The following is a 17466-nucleotide window of genomic DNA, read 5'->3' as shown; positions in this document are numbered from 1 at the left end:
CTATTTTATCAGCCTTTTATTCATGCACATATACCCTTAGGTCTATCTGCTCCTGCAACTCTTTCAGAAATATCTCCCTTAATTTAGTATTGTCTTTATGCATTCTTCAATGTCAAAATGAATCACCTCCTATATGTACTAAATTTCATCTGCTACTTGCCTGCTCATTCCACCAACCTGTCTAAGTCAGTCTGAGGTTTATACTATTCTCTTCACTGTTCACAATGCTTCCAAATTTAGAATCACCTGTAAATTTTGAAATGCACTCCAAGAACAAAGACTAGGCCAGTAACACATCAGGAATAGCAGGGATCCCAAGGATGATCCACAGAGAACTCCACTATAAAGCATGTTCCTGTCTGAAAAACACATTCTTTAGCCATTGTTTTATTCCTGTTACTTACACAAATTTGAATCCAAAATCACTAATGCCACCACTCAGCCACTTTCACTTTGTCACTTCTATTCCATGAGTTCTAATTCTGCTCAGCAGTCAGTTACGTGCCATTTTATCAAATCCATACTGGAGGTTTATTAATAGCATTACTTTCATGAATCCCAATACCTCATTAATCATGATTGATCCTTAAATTCACACTGGCTATTTTTAATTATCCCACATCCCCCTAAATGACAATTAATTTTATCTCAAATTATCATGACTAGGATCTTCCCCAACAGAAGTTAAATTGACTGGCCTGTAGATGCTGGGCTTATCTTTACACCCTTTTTGAAACAAAAGGTACAAAACTAGCAATTCTGCAGATCTAGGCACCACTCCAGAGCCCAAGGAAGACCAGAAATTTTGGCCAATATCGTTATAATTTCTATAAATTGTAAATGTACTTCCCTCAAATTAACTGGATGCATCTCACCTAGTCATACAGTCAAAGGGTCAGACACAGACAGCTTCAGTCCAACCCGTCCGTGCCAACCAGATGTCCTAACCTAATCTAGTCCCATTTGCCAACACTTAACCAGTTTCCCTCTAAACCCTTCCTATTCATATACTTATCCAGATATCTTTTAAATGTTGATAAAGTGCCTTACCAAATTCAAGTACAAATAACCTACATAGCACCACCTCCGTATCAACTTGAACTCCACAAATATTTGAAACTGTTCTTTTTCACAGAAAAAGTGGACAGATGCAAAAGTCAATCACATTTCCACATATGTAATAGGAAAAACTCCACCACTGAAGTCAAATGTAAGTGAGCTTGGTAAATCAGTTCATATACATGCCATGCAATTCACTTGTGCAAGTCCCAACAATGACAATGTGTAAGCATTCTGAAGAATCGCTGGCAACTGACAGATTTGTGGAATCACGTTGAAATTTCTGAATATTAAATTTGCATTCACAGATTCATGGTACCTGTATTACTTCTCCAAAAGGAAGAACATGTAATTCATATATTGCACAATTATTACAAAATCAACCTTTAACTTCATTTTAAAATGAGTTTCACTGTACCTTTGATCTGTTCCAACTCCAGGACAGAATTCATTAAACAAGGTAGCCGAGTGCAACGTAATAGGGCATCAACATATACCATTCGACAGGATTCCGGTAAGGAGTTTACAGGACATTACCTGGTGGCGTTGGCCTTCTGGACACGTTCTTACATTGAACAGAATTGGTTTTTACAGAGACACAGGAGGGCGATCTTGAGCAGCAGTCACTAGTTACATTGCTCGATTCCTAATAAAACAAATAGAAAAGTTGTGAAAAATACTTAAATGTTAAAATTAAATCAGAACACACAAACTTCTAACAACTGAAAAATTAACTGTTCTGAGGCAGACAGCCACAAGTCTACATACCTAAAATGTATAACAAGTAAAGGAATAAAGGAATCCAGTCAACACTTTTAGCACCGTTGAAATATTTTAAATGACTATTAGCAGTCAAGTGTGCAAATCAAGAAGAGTAAATCCAAATGATTATGCAGTCAAATCTTCAATACAGGAGCTAAATCCATTATCTGTTGCATTGTGATTACTGATCAATTCTCAAAAATTAGTGGTTCACCAAATTGTCATTTGTAATTGGTTTAAAAGGGTCATTTAAAGCAACTTGCTACAGTAATTTCTTAACAAGCTGGATTAAATTTATAAAATTAAATTTAGATCAAGCTCTATTTTTCAAAAACCTGCTCAGTCTGTTCATTGTCATTGAGCAGAATAAAGTCTACATTGAAATGTATCCAAATCCAGCAACACCAAGCTTCTGGCAAGGAAAGGCTACTTAAAAAAAAACTGAAAATGTGTTGCTGGAAAAGCGCAGCAGGTCAGGCAGCATCCAAGGAGCAGGAGAATCTACGTTTCTGGCACGAGCCCTTCTTCAGGAATCTTCCTGAAGGAGGGTTCATGCCCAAAACGTCGATTCTCCTGCTCCTTGGATGCTGCCTGACCTGCTGCGCTTTTCCAGCAACACATTTTCAGCTCTGATCTCCAGCATCTGCAGTCCTCACATTTCCCTTAAAAGAAACATAAGCCAGCTACTATTTGCTGAGGTAGCCTACCCAATGGGGACTTTGTACATAAATTAATTTCACATTCCTGAAGGACATGAAGCGTTACAGCACATCAAATTTAAGCAAATTTAAGATTCAATAAAAGGTTTCAAAAGAAAACTAGATCAATTACTGAAACGTGAAAAAAATGCCACGCTATTGAAAAGAGTCAGAAGTAGAAGGAAGTGGGTTGGTTTTCGAAAAGGCAGAACAATCTCCTTCTGTGCTATACTCTTCCAGGACTCTACTTCAACCACACTTGAACGCACTGAAACATGTTTGCTTTTTCAACTAACAATTGCATTGAACAAAAAATTCATGTATCTTCTAGCCAACGTTGTCCTCGCCCCCTAACGATTCCTTACAGAATTTTGTTTTCCTATGCATACTGTCTAATATCCAACCACTCACACAAAAGGCCAACATTTACACGTAACCCTTAAGTGAGATGTTTTGCTATCGGGGCAGCACCAGAGCTGAACCTAACCCCATCCTTATCTGATTATCCTCATTTCATACACTGTTTAGATATTTAGTTAAAAGGAGCTCAATTTCAAATATTCAGTTAAGGAAAATGCAACATCAAGGCTGATTTTATTCCAAGCCAAGGTTACATGCATACAGCTGTACACAATGATACCTTCACCAAGGATCAATTAATTTTCAAGACCTCAAAACTGATCTAAAACTCTCAAGCTCCTTTATATAATACACATTAAAATGAAATTCATTAGAAATAGATACACAAGTAGGTATCACTGTCAAGTTTTTTTAAAATATTTGAGCATACCTAAACTCTCCAGTCAATCTACTGAATTTTCTAAGGGTACTGTTAACCAACATTATTTTCTAACAATTCCCATTTCATAATTTGTAATGGTTTTATCAAATGTGAGCAATTAATGTTTGCTTAGAATATAATAGTTGACTACACTTTTTTTTCTTTTAATAGAGTCATAGTGATGTACAGCATGGAAACAGAGCTGTCCAACTTAACCATGCCAACCAGATATCCTAAACTAATCTAGTTCCATTTGACAGCACTGGGCCCATATCCCTCTAACCTCTTTCTTTCTATTCATATGCCCACCCAGATATCTTTTAAATGTTGTAATTGAATTAGCCTCCACCACTTCCTCTGGCAGCCCATTCCATACACGCACCACTCTCTGCGTGAAAAAGTTGCCTCTTTGGTCCCTTTAATATCTTTCCCCTCTCACTCTAAACCTATGCCTTCTAGTTTTGGACTCCCCCAACCCTGGGAAAAGACCTTGTCTATTTACCCTATCCATGCCCCTCATGACTATATAAGGTCACTCCTCAGCTTCCAATGCTCAAGGGAAAATAGCCCCAACCTTTCAGCCTCTCCCTAAAGCTAAAACCTTGCAACCCTGGCAACATTCATGTAAATATTTTCTGAACCCTTTCAAATTTCACAACATCCTTCCAATAGCAGGGAGACCAGAATGCACAGAATATTCCAAAGGTGGCCTAACCAATGTCCTGAACAGCCACAACATGACCTCCCAACTCCTCTACTCTGACCAAGAAAAGAAACATACTAAACACCATTACAATCCCAGGAGAAAGTGAGGACTGCAGATGCTGGAGATCAGAGCTGAAAAACATGTTGCTGGAAAAGCGCAGCAGGTCAGGCAGCATCCAAGGAGCCCTCCAACCACAAGGGATGATTACAGATTTCTCCAGCTTCCTCATTTCCACTCCCCCCACCTTATCTCAGTCCCAACCCTCGGACTCAGCACCACCTTCTTGACCTGCAATCTTCTTCCCGACCTCTCCGCCCCACCCCCTCTTCGGCCTATCACCCTCACCTTAACCTCCTGCCATCTATCGCATTCCCAAGACCCCTCCCCCAAGTCCCTCCCCTCTACCTTTTATCTTAGCCTGCTTGGCACACCTTCCTCATTCCTGAAGGGCTTATGCCCGAAATGTCGATTCTCCTGCTCCTTGGATGCTACCTGACCTGCTGCGCTTTTCCAGCAACACATTTTTTAGCTTTTTCACCATTACTATCCTATCTACCTGCGACTCAAGGAGCTATGAACCTGCACTCCATGGTCTCGCTGTTCAGCAACACTCCCCAGGAACCTTTCCATTTAAGCGTATAAATGCTGCCCTGATTTGCTTTTCCAAAAGGCAGCACCTGACATTTATCTAAATTAAACTCCACCTGCCACTCCTCAACCCAATGGCCCATCTAATCAAGATCCCGTTGTAATCTGAGGAAACCTTAGAACATAATTGTGCAGTACAGGCCCTCTGGCCCTCGAAATTGCGCCGACTTGTGAAACCAATCTGAAGCCCATCTAACCTACAATATTCCATTTTCATCAATATATCTATGTAATGACAATTTAAATGCCCTTAAAGTTGGCAAGTCTGCTACTGTTGCAGGCAGGCCATTCCAGGCTCCACTACCGAGTAAAGAAATTACCTCAGACACCTTTCTCACTGTCCATTACACCTCCAATTTTGTTGTCATCTGCAAAGTTACAAACCAAACCTGCTGTGTTTACTCCAAGTCATTTATATAAATGATTGTAAAGCAGTGGATCTAGTACTGTAGCTTGTGGCACACTGCTTGCTTGTCAAAGGCCTCCAGTCTGCAAAGCAACCCTCCACCACACCCTTCTGTCTCCTACCTTTGAGCCAGTTCTATTTATAAAATAGCTAGTTTTCCCTTGATTCTGTATGATCGAACCTTGCTATTCAATCCACCATGAGGAACTTTGTCAAACGCCTTACGTCTATGTGGATCATGTCCACCACTCTGCCCTGATCAATCCTTTGTTACTTCTTCAAAAAGCTCAATCGAGTTCGAGACACATGATTTCCCACACACAGTGATACTGACTATCCTTAATCAGTCCTTAGCTTTCCAAATACATGTAAATCCTGTCCTTCAGGATTCCCTCCAACAACCTGACCACCATTGACGTCAGGCTCACCGGTCTATAGTTCTCTGGCTTTTCTTGACCACCTTTCTTATATAGTAACATCACATCAGTCAACCTCCAGTCTTCTGGCAGCTCACCTGTGACCATCGACGATACAAATATCTCAGTAAGAGGCCTAGCAATCTCTTCTGTAGCTTCCCACAGAGTTCTAGGGTACACTTGATCAGGTCCTGGGGATTTATCCACCTTTATGCGTTTTAAGACATCCAGCACCACCTCCTCTGTAATATGGACATTTTTTTTTCAACATGTCACCATCTATTTCCCCACATTCTCTACCCTCCATATCCTTCTCCAAAGTAAACACTGATGCAAAATGCTTGTTTAGTATTTCTATCATCTCCTGCAGTTCCACACATAGGCTGCCTTGCTGATCTTTAAGGGGCCCTATTCTCTCCCTAGTTACCTTTTGTTGTTAATGCATTTACAAATCCTTTTGGAACGTAAATCTTAAGATACAAGAAACTGTTCCAGTTCCTAGAAACACAAATCCATGTAGTGCTGCATACACTCAGAATCCAATATCCACTCTCTCCAAGCATTGTACTACAGGTAGACAATCCTTTATCCAAAATTCCAAATTCCAAAGTCCAAAGATTTTTTTTCTGAAGTTTTCTTCTCATTAACAAGGTTGTTTGGTGTTCAAACAATTAATGCAACTCCACACCCACTCGACCCATGTCACTCAGATGTGACGTAGCAGCGTAGCCCAGCACTGGCAGGCGCCGATTCTGTCTTAGTGTTCATAGTAATCACCAGTGGGTCTGCTCTTCGGTAATTTTTCTTTGTATTTTATTATGAAAATGTCATTTAATCCTTCAACCAAAAAATTCTAAAATCCGAAAAACAGCTGGTCCCGAAGATGTTAGATAAAGGACTGTCTACTTGTACTTGCAATTTCTTAGCATTAAGGAACTTGTATAGAAATAAAAATCAACTTATTTGTGAAAACCTTGAAGGAAAAACAGTACCTTACTTCATTACTTAAAACAAAGATATGGGTTTGCTTTTAAGCACTTCTCCCAATTAAGTTCCCTCAGATTCTGGGTTGCTGTGTAAAATCAGTTTGAGCATCCAGGTTGTTTTTTTCTCACAATTTGATAATGTCAGAATGGTTTTTGAAGACCAGCAGAACTTGGTCATGTGTATTACACTTCCTACATTGGTTTCAAGAAATCAATTGCTGATCCTTGGATAAATCAGTAAAAGTTAAACTCAGGACAGAGTTTCTACACTTTCAGGTATTTAATTCAAGTGCACTTACATCCTTACTTTCTAACTGCATAGATTTCACATTTTATACCTTATTCCAAGCTTAACAGTTAAGCAACTGCTAGTCTCACTTACCAAATCCATTGCTTACTGTAGGAGATGGAAAATTCCTTAAATAAAAAGATTCTTCAACACAAGTAAAATAGCAGCCAAATGAAATGATGCTGCTGTTTTAGAAAGTCAAATGCTCAAATGTTTAGCCCTGAACTTTGATAATGATAAATTAAAATCAATTAAGTAATTTCAGTAAACGCAGAAACATTTGCTTACTTTTCAAGAACTTGTCACTGCATTAATATTGAAGTAATATGACAGATTTCAGGCTCTACAACCTATAAAAATCTTGAACGTTTAACCTAAATGGAAATGAGCTACTACTAAGCTGTCTGTACACAAACAGGATCTTATTGTTAAAGATAATTAAACAATTACAAACACATTATCAGCATCACTCATTTCATTTTGTCCTTTTCATCAAATTCATTTCTAAATCTCAAGTCTTTCATTTTGAATATAATCTACAAATTTATAAACACCAAGATACTTGTTTCAGAGGTGTTAGTGGGGAGTGTGTGTGCCCGTGTGCGCACGAGAGAGTGAGAGAGTGAGAGTGTAAGTGAGAGGAGTAGAGTCAGAGTGTGTCTGGCTTGCCATTATATTCAAAGATAGATCATCTACCAAATGTATTGCTTTTTTCCCCCCAAAAGACAAACAAGATTCTCAGCATCTCTGCCCTTACAGCATATCTTTTTTTAGATCCTGAAGACTGTTCAATACCCACAGTAAGAAGAATCAATACAAAATTAACAAATACCACCCCCACTCCCATATCCCTTGTAGCAAGTGGGGTATCAGATTGTAGCAAGTTTTCCTTTTTCCCCTCAACTGCATAATCTTTTGTCATCCAAACTTGCATCCATACCTTTGTACATGTGCCATTAGGAGTGGCTGTGCATGGCTGAAGTTGCTGCAGCTGTTGATGAGTATTACTGGATGATAATGTCTGCCTGTGCACCTGGTGGCAGCAGTGGACTGTCGAGTGGTGACTTTTTTCTGTTGGTGATCTGTGCGGATTGGCAATGCCATCCCCTTCTGCCATTGTTCTCACTGAGTCATCAGCCACTCCTTTATGCGTCTGACATTCATCTTGTCCCACCTGAAGTATCAAATAAAAGACTTATTTTTAACTAATTTCTCACCACAAATGCAGTGTAGACATCACAAGTCAGTAAAATATACTTAAAATTCCATCAGCTATAAAATCGTATGACCATGTTGCACATACAATTCAAGTTAAAATAAACTGCAGTTGAACAGGGAGGAAAAAGATGAGCACTTGCTATCAAGTTCCATTTTAACAGTGACTACATCAGCATTGCATATTACCATATTTAAAGCCTAAGCAACATAAGACTGTTTTTCTCCATAAATTGAAAACAATAGTACAACAACTAAAGAAAACATGCCATTATCCTTTCATGTTCTTCCCTTCAGGTCAGCCAATATCACAGCTCTGGTACAGAAAAACCACTAACCAAATAGACATTGCCACAGTACTTGCCCAGTTTATGGATTGGGGCATCACTATATCTGCAACTACAGACACATTCCCAGAGCACCACCAAAAACTGTCTACCCCTTTAATGTTTTATTTTAAAACAATAGACACATTGCAACAATTCTTTCAAACAATCAAACACCCTTGTCCTTATTTCTGAAAGTCCATTAGCTATCCAAGTGAAATTTGTAAAAGAAAAAGTTTTCATTATCATGTAAATAAACATAAAAGTAACACAATTGAGAGGGCACTGAATGAATCAAACAATTATCCAATTGACTTTTGAAAGCCACAACTGAATCTGTCTCCACAACAATCAGAAAGAGGCATTTCAGATACTAACCATTCACTGCAGAAAGACGTTCTTCCTCATGTCACCATTGTTTCTTTTATCAATCACTTGAAATCAAAAGTATCTGGCTCTTGATCCTTCTACCAACAGAACAGCTTCTCTCTGGCGACTGTCTCCTGACCACTCAAGATTTTGAAGACCTCTGACAAACATTTCCTCAAAGTTCCTTTCTCCAAGGAAAATAGCTTTTCTTATTTATCCACATAACTGAAACTCCTCTTTCCAGGAAAAACTCTTTCCTATGCCTTCACACACCTTCCAAAAGAGGAATGTTCAGCATTGGGACGCACCAGCATTGAGGCCAAATTTCTGTTTCATATCGGTTTATCATGACATTCTTGTTTTTGTACTTTATACCCCTATTTATGAATCATAGAATGGTGTAAATGCTTTATTAATCCTGCTATCGACATTAATGTCCACCTGCTCCTGCAACTCCTTGACAGTTATACCCTTCATTTCATACATCCTCTCTTAATTTTTCAGTATTTAGTTAATTGAGATTAATCACTGCAAAAAAATAAGAAATACTTCAAACAGTAGACTAAGATGGATGATAATTCCCAATTTACTTTCTCCATGACAGTTAACCATCTCTTATCCTGATCCAACTCTATGCATGCTTTGCTTCTCTAAAAGCAAGTCATTTTGAAGACTAATCCCACCTATTACATATTTGTATTTACTCAATGGACTCAGTTGGAACATTCTTGAGAATACCAAATACTTTTAAACAGGAGAAACAGAGTCACCCACAGCCACTTGATAGCATTAGAAAATGTAAAAGGCTAAACAGAAACCTTTGAGAGCATAAATTAAAATATTAGGCTTGTTCTGATATCTTACACCTAAGAAGATAACCCAATAATATGAAATTCCAGTTTAAACACTTAAACATTCCAACAGGATTGATGGCTTAAAAACAAACACTGCTAAAAGTCATTAGCCACAATGTAGCCACATATTTTGTCATACTGTGATTCAAATGGCATAGACCGCTTCAAGGAATGCTAATGGCTGGTTACATCTAATTACATAGGAATCTACATGAATCTGAATCACATGATCAGCAACATGAGCCAAAGCAAAATGCAGCGCACTCATTGACTTCCTCTAAATGACTGGTCAGGCTTATTAAAAAAAAACTGAACACTCTAGAATCATCCTTCTATCAGGTCCAGGGACTTGCCAGCTTTTGGTTCCATTACATTTTCCCCAATCACAATGGTTTTAAATCTCTCCCTTTCGCATCCAAATGTTCAATTATTCTTGGATTTGCTTTGTGTTTCTATTGTGAAGATACAAAATACTTCTTCAAATTGTCTGCTATTTCCTTGTTTCCCATTATTAATTCCACAGTCTCACCCTAAAACATCTGGCATGAATTAAGACAGCAAGCCCTTCACTATGCCACTGCACACTTTAGGCTTTTACTTTTTTTGTACAAATTATGAAAGTGAGAGCTGATGACATTGTAGCAAGAAAATCAGACCATCTGCAAAGTGAACAACGTATCAGCATCTTAATTTGAAGGATTGCGAAATTCAAAACAAAATGCGAAATGTAAACAAGTGGATGAATTGGGCACAGAACAGAGGAGAAAAAGGAAAGAAAGATGGAATTTAGAGAGAGGGAAATTGTGTCTCACAAACCTGACTGGGTTTTTTGAGGAAGTAACCAAAAGGACTGACAAAAGCAGAGTGGAAGACGTTGTTTACTTGGACTTAAGTCAAGCCTTTGACAAGATTCCACATGGTAGACTAATTAATAAAGATCACATGGGATTCAGGGTGAGCTTGCCAATTGAATACAAAATTGGCTTAATGGCAAGCAGCAGCTTGATGGAGGAAGATTGTTTCTGTGGACTGGAGGTCTGTAACCAGGGCTTGCGCACAAGGCTGCATATGGTGGTTCAGTGGTTAGCACTGCAGCCTCACAGGTTCAATTCCACCCTTGACCATCTATACAGAGTTGACACATTTTCATTGTTTCTGCATGGGTTTCCTTTGGGTGCTCTGATGCCCTCCACAGTCCAAAGATGAGGGGCACGAATAGCCAGGGTCTTTCTCCTGGGTTGATAAAGTCCAGAAGTAGAAGGCATAGGTTTAAGATGAGAGGGGAAAGATTTAAAAAGGACCTAAGGGGCAACTTTTTCCAAACAGAGTGGTGCGTGTATGGAATGAGCTGCCAGAGCAAGTGGTGGAGGCCAGTACAATTACATTGAAAAGGCACTTGGATGGGTATATGAATGATGGGTTTAGGGGGATATGAGCCAAATACTGACAAATGGAACTAAATTAATTTAGGATATCTGGTTGGCACAGGCAAGTTGAACTGAAGAGTCTGTTTCCATGTTGTACAACTCTGAGTCTATGGGCAAGATTGGTGAACTGGCTATGCTAAATTGTCCTTTGTGTGCAGAGATGTGCAGGATAGGATTAATCATGGGAAATGCAGGGTTACAGAGATTGGGGGAAGGGAAGTGGGATGCTCTTTGGAAGGTTGTGTAGGCTCGATGGGCCAAATAGCTTCTTCTACACTGTCTGAGTTCTAGGATTCTACATTTTCCACAGGAATTGGTGTTGGGTCCACTTTCATTTGTCATTTATATAAACAAATTAGATAAGAATATAGTAAGCATGATTAGTAAGCTTGCGGATGGCATCAAGATTGGAGGTAGTGGACAGTGAAGGAGGTTATCCAAGAGAGGAATAATGATGAGTGATTTGAAAGGGGTACAGGACAGGTACTTGAGGAAAATAAACCAGCGGAGCTTTCGGAATACAGTGAATTAATCAGCCTGTATGGATTGCTCCACATAGTGTTTTGTAAATGTTTTAATTGCTGTCAAGTTTGCAACCCATAATTGCAGAATCATGTGGGAGCCACTGATGTTACCCAAGTTGATGTCGCCAGTTCTACAGCATCTGAACATAAACAATTCAGCAGTTAATCAGTTTGCTTTCCAATAGCTATTATATTGGAATACAGTTTTAACTACAGCAGAAGTTAAAAGTAAAACTAAGACAATTATAGCCTGATGTTAAGGTCAGCCAGACAGTGGCCCTCCCATGATACCATTATTACTTTTCAGCATCTGGATTGATTCCCAGACATACCATTAGGCACTGTAGATGCACATTAGTTTTGCCTCTTGTTGCATGGTCCAGGCTCTGCAACAATTTCACTGTTTCGTTCTCAGTTGTACTTAGTGACTGGATCAGGGTTTACCCAACAAATGCATTTTATTTGTCACTTTTATTGTGGAAGGAGTGAGCTAACTAGCTTGCAGTTACACCATGGACAATCTAGGCTCAAGCTGCAAATGGCTCCAGCAGGTCAAAATATTCCAAATTCATATGGTCTCTGCAATCCTTATTCTTATTTCTAACGATCAATTTTCTACAGTTCTGCTTGCCTGCTATAATCAGAAGTGCAAAGGACATTGCTGCAACCAGTGTTAAGAGGGTTTAAATGGGCATAAAACTAAGAGTTTAATCTTGATGAATACCCTAAACTTTCCTGTGGATCCCATCTTAAGATGATGAGCAAATGGCATTACAGAAAATGAACCAGAGAACCTCTGATACAGATGAGAAAGAGAAAGACTGGGATGGTGGAAAAAACAGTCATAAGAGGCTGAGGCAATGGCATTCAGGACTTAGCTCTAAGTTTACTTCAGAGTGAGCAGACAACTGTGTTTTTATATAAATGAGAACGTTCGAGATATTTTATGGAAAGGATTAAACTTTATAATCGAAAAGCAGAATACTGTGGAAGCTGGAAGTTTTTTATTAAATGTAGGGAATTCTCAGCAGGTTACATATACAGGCAACTTCGAGGCGAACAAAGTTAAAACATCACTCTGTGACCTTGTTTCAAATCAGTTTTTTTTAAGATTGGATAGTGAGGCCAAGAATATGAACAAAGAAAGGACTAAGGATGGAGACAAAGCAAAGATGTAAGGGTGGCTGATGTCACTTATAAAACACATCCTAATTACAACTCTAAAATATTACAAAATTTGTCCCGAATAGCAGGGAAGAGGTCTACTGGTTTAGCCAGTGCACTATATTGGAAATTACAGATTTTATTGCTCTTGTGCTTGTAGACAACATGATGTACGGAGTGGCAAAGCAGTGATTGGTGAGAGAAGGGGAGAAAGTCCCATAATATTCTCTTTTTGGTTGAGATGGGGTACAATCACAGATATTTTCTGGGGAATCAATTATGTCCCAAAAAGCAAAGAAAAAGGTGGGATGCTATGGGATAACAATTACACTAAATAATACCATTCTGACAAGCATTTTATAGGCATCAGCAACAATTAGACTGTATAAAAGCAAGGTGTTATGCTGGAATTGTGGAAATCATTAGTTAGACTGTTACTCAAGTACTGTGCAACTCTGGTCGCCTCATTACATGTGTGTAATTCTATTCAGGAGGGTAGGGAGAAGATTTAACAGGATGTAATCTGGATAAGGAAAACACAGTTATTATACCAGATTTCGTAGACTGAAGCCGAGGGGAGGTTCAGTTGGGAATTACTGAATTCAAAGTGCCATGATACAGTGGAAGGAATGGCCCAAAGACCTTAGCATACAAGTTGGCACCAAGGGCCATAAAGTTAGATGTACTGGCAGAAATAGTAGAGATGAGGGTAAGGTATTTTGTCCAGAGAATGATTGGGGGTTGGAACTCACTGCCTGTAAGGGTGACAAAGGCTGAAACACTTAACTCATTTAAAAGGCAATATTATTACAATAATTATAATTCCTATAATTATCTATAGTCTTACTATACAAACTTACCTAAAATTAGTGGTATCGTTGACAGTGAAGAAGGTTATCTAAAATTACAAAGGGATCTTGATCAACTGGGTCAATGAGCTGAGGAGGTGCAGATGGACTTTAACTTGGATAAATACGAGGTATTATAGTTTGGTAAAAGAAACAAGGGTAGGACTTACACAATTAAAAGTAGGGCCTTGGATAGTTTTGGAGAACAAAGAGACTGAGCGGCTCAGGTAGATCATTCTGTGAAGTTTGCGTCACATATAGATAGGTTGGTTAAGAAGGTGTTTAGCACGCATGCCTTCATTTCTCATACTGATGAGTGTAGGAGTGGGACCATTATATGATGTTGAGGTTGTACAGGACATTGGTACGGCCTCTTCTGGAGTTACGTGTCCAGTTTTGGTTGCCATTTCATTCCTGATGAAGGGCTTTTGCCCAAAACATCGATTCTCCTGCTTCTCGGATGCTGCCTGAACTGCTGTGCTTTTCCAGCACCACTCTAATTGAGAATCTGGTTTCCTGCATTTGCAGTCCTTGTTTTTACCTGCCGTTTTATCGTGAGACGATACCCCTTTAACAAGGTTATTTTGTCCTTGTTTTTTTTCCCAAGAGAGGTTGTAAAGACAGAGGTGCTGAAATGTCTGGGCTAGAGCCTAGTTTAACAACGGCAGTTCTCCCAGTTGCATTTTTTTTGTAGTTTCTTTTAGTTGAGAGTGAGAAGCTGTTTGCAGTCCAGAGAAAGGTTCCAAGCTTTTACACAGTGGTTTGTGTGGAATGAAATCTCAGAGGAAGTGGTACAGTTACAACATTTAAAAGACATTTAATTAAGTACATGAATAAGAAATGTTTGGAGAGTTAGGTCTGCAGGAAGTGTGACTGGCTGCAACTTCTCACAGACTGTGTTATTCTGCTGGAGTACATTTGGATGTGGGGGCAGAGAGTTTGATGGACACTAGTTACAGGGAGTACAGGGAGATGGTCACACCACAGGTTCAGTCAAGTAGATAGATAACTGCCAGGAGAGGCAGGCAGGTCGTGGGTGAGTCTCCTGCAGATATTCCTCTCTCTAACAGGTATATCATTTTGGATAGGCAAAAGTGAGGACTGCAGATGCTAGAAACCACAGTTTAGATCAGAGTGGTGCTGGAAAAGCACAGCAGGTCAGGCAGTATTTGAGGAGCTGCGTGTGTGCGTGCGTGTGGTCTAGCCTCTCAGGAGAGTTGCCCCAACCGCCCGCAACAGCCAGACCTGTGGTACAACTGGCTCTGCTGTATAACAATAATGGTAGGTGAATCCCTAGTTAAGGGCACAGACAGACCTTTCTGTGGCCACGTTTGAGATTCCAGGATGGTGTGTTGCCTCTCTGGTGCCAGAGTCAAGGAAGTCTCTTAGCAGATGCATCAAGTTCTTAAGAGGGAGGGTGAGCAGCCAGAGGTCATTTTGCACATTGTACCAATGGCATAGGTAGAAAGAGGGACGTGGAGTGAATACAGTGAGTTAGGAAATAGACTTAAAACCAGGACCTTAAGCATAGTAATCTCTGGGTTACCGCCAGTGCCATTTGCTAGTGAGGCAAGGATTAGAAAGATAGGACAGATGAATGCGAGGCTCAGAAGCTGGTGAGAGGACAAGGTTTCAGGTTCTTGGATCATTGGTACCTCGTCTGGGGCAGGAGTGACCTGTACAAGAGGGACAGGTTGCACCTACACTGGATGGGAACCAATAACCTCACAGGGAGTTTTGAGTGTGCCACTAAAGAGGGTTTAACCTCGAGTAGCAGGGGGTTTGGGAATTAGAGTAGCAGGACAGCAAATGGAGGATTGAGGGAAAGGTAGATGTTAGGACCGGTAATTCAGAAAGGAAGGACAGTCAGAGACAGATAAACGAACATGATGGCAGTATTGGGCTGAAGTATGTTTATTTCAATTCAAGAAGTATTAGCTAAGGTAAATGAGCTTAGAACCTGGATCAATACATGGGACAATGCTGTTGTGGCCATTACAGAGAGGGACAGAGGCTGCTATGTGACGTTCATTGTTTTAGATGATGGGGGGACGGCTGGGGGGGGGGGAAGAGGGGGGGGGGGAAGAGGGGGGGGGGGGAAGAGGGGGGAACGGGACGGGGGGAACGGGGGGGGTCAGGGGGGACGACGGGGAGGAGGGGGGGGGCGACGGGGAGGAGGGGGGAGAAAACAGAGGAGGGGGGATTTGCGTTACTAAACAGGAAGAATGTTATATCTGCACTCAGAAAGGATATAGTGAGAGCACTCATTCACCGAGTAGAGTAGAGCTTAATCATAAGATGGCTGCAATCCCTCTGATATGATTATACCATAGGCACACCCCAACAGCCACAGAGACAGAGATAGAACACAGAACAGTACAGCATAGAATTTTGCTTATTCTAGGTCAAGTCAGCATAAGGATAGAGCAAGGATTGGGTATTCTAAAAAGGCATTTGAAAAGTCACCAGGTCTGGGTGAGATCTATCCAGGTTACTGAGGGAAGCGAGAGAGAAAATAGCTCTGGCCTTAACAGATACATTTGAACATGGGAGAGGTCCTGGAGGACTGAAGAATTGCTAGTATTGTCCCCTTGTTTAAGACAGGTAGCAGGGATGATCCAAGTATTTATAGCCTGGTGAGCTTAACATCAGTGGTATGGAAGGTGCTCAAGGAGAAACTGAGGAATAGGATCTACAGAAAAACCTCGATTACCCGAACATCAATGATCCGAATAAGATCTCAAAGGTCGCGTAAAAAACCTATCCATTATCCGAACTCTCGGTTATCCAAACAAAATACTCCCCACCCATCTCATTCAGATCATCGAGGTTGTTCTGCATTTATGTTTGGAAGAAAATTGGCTCATCGGTGATAGGCAGCTTAACAGAATTACCAACTTAACAGAATTCTTTGAGGAAGTGACAAAGTTGATTGATGAGGGAAGGGCTGTAGATTTTGTATACATGGACTTTAATAAGGCATTTGATAAGGTTCCCCATGGTAGGCTGATGGAGAAAGTGAAGTCGCATGGGGTCCAGGGTGCACCAGCTAGATGGGTAGAGAACTGGCTGGGCAACAGGAGACAGACAGTAGTAGTGGAAGGGCGCATCTCAAAATGGAGACCTGTGACTAGTGGTGTTCCACAGGGATCCATAATGGGGCTACTGTTGTTTGTGATATAATAAATGATCTGGAAGAGGATATGTGGTCAGATTAGCAAGTTTGCAGATGATACTAAGATTAGTGGAGGAGTGGATAGTGAAGGGGACTGTCAGAGAATGTAGCAGAGTATAGATAGATTGGAGAGTTAGGCGAAGAAATGGCAGATGGAGTTCAATCTCCGCAAATGCGAGGTGATGCATTTTGGAAGATCCAATTCAAGAACAAACCGTACAGTAAATAAAAAAGCCCTGGGGAAAACTGATGTACAGAGAGATCTGGGTGTTCAGGTCCATTATTCCCTGAAGGTGGCAACGCAGTTCGATAGAGTGGTCGATGAAGCATATGGCATGCTTTCCTTCATTGGATGGGGTAGTGAGTACAAATGTTAGCAGGTCATGTTACAGTTGTATATAACTTTGTTTCGGCCACACTTAGAACTACATATAGGCTAAACCCCAGATCCTACAAAGTAGGGTCGGTCTCCATCCCTCCCTCCTTGCCTAACCTAAATTAAGAGTCCACAGACTTGCCACAAAAAGAGGGTCTAAGGAAGTTTGGATCGAAGAGTGAGGCTTCAGTTCAAGAGTCTTTGACAAGGATGTTGAGTGAAGTGATTACACCACAGTTGAAGAGGGTGAAGACATGCCTGACCAGCTGGTTCAGTGCACTATGTGCTTGATGTGGGAGGTCAACGACTCTGGTGTGTCTGGCTCGTATATGTGTGGAAAGTGTGTGCACATTCAGCTACTGACCGAGCATATTACAGCGCTGATGAAAGAACTCGAGGACCTTAGGCTCATCCGAGAGAACGAGATCTTTCTGGAA

General features: G+C 40.5%; 1 protein-coding gene across 2 annotated transcripts in view; it reads right to left on the bottom strand.

Moving 5' to 3' along the window:
- The window catches only part of fam193b (family with sequence similarity 193 member B), a 91940-nt gene that overhangs the window by 20027 nt on the left and 54447 nt on the right, over positions 1-17466 (bottom strand). For both annotated transcript variants that reach the window (XM_072591235.1, XM_072591236.1), the window contains exons 3-4: positions 7692-7925; positions 1597-1705 (exon numbers count right to left, since the gene is read on the bottom strand). In XM_072591235.1, the coding sequence (XP_072447336.1) occupies positions 1597-1705; positions 7692-7925 (343 nt within the window). The remainder of the gene's footprint in view (positions 1-1596; positions 1706-7691; positions 7926-17466) is intronic.

The sequence above is a fragment of the Chiloscyllium punctatum genome, chromosome 20 (genome assembly GCF_047496795.1).
Source record: "Chiloscyllium punctatum isolate Juve2018m chromosome 20, sChiPun1.3, whole genome shotgun sequence".
NCBI classification, from domain to species: domain Eukaryota; kingdom Metazoa; phylum Chordata; class Chondrichthyes; order Orectolobiformes; family Hemiscylliidae; genus Chiloscyllium; species Chiloscyllium punctatum.
The sequence above is the reverse complement of the archived record's forward strand: the minus strand, read 5'-3'. Positions and strand labels throughout refer to the sequence as shown.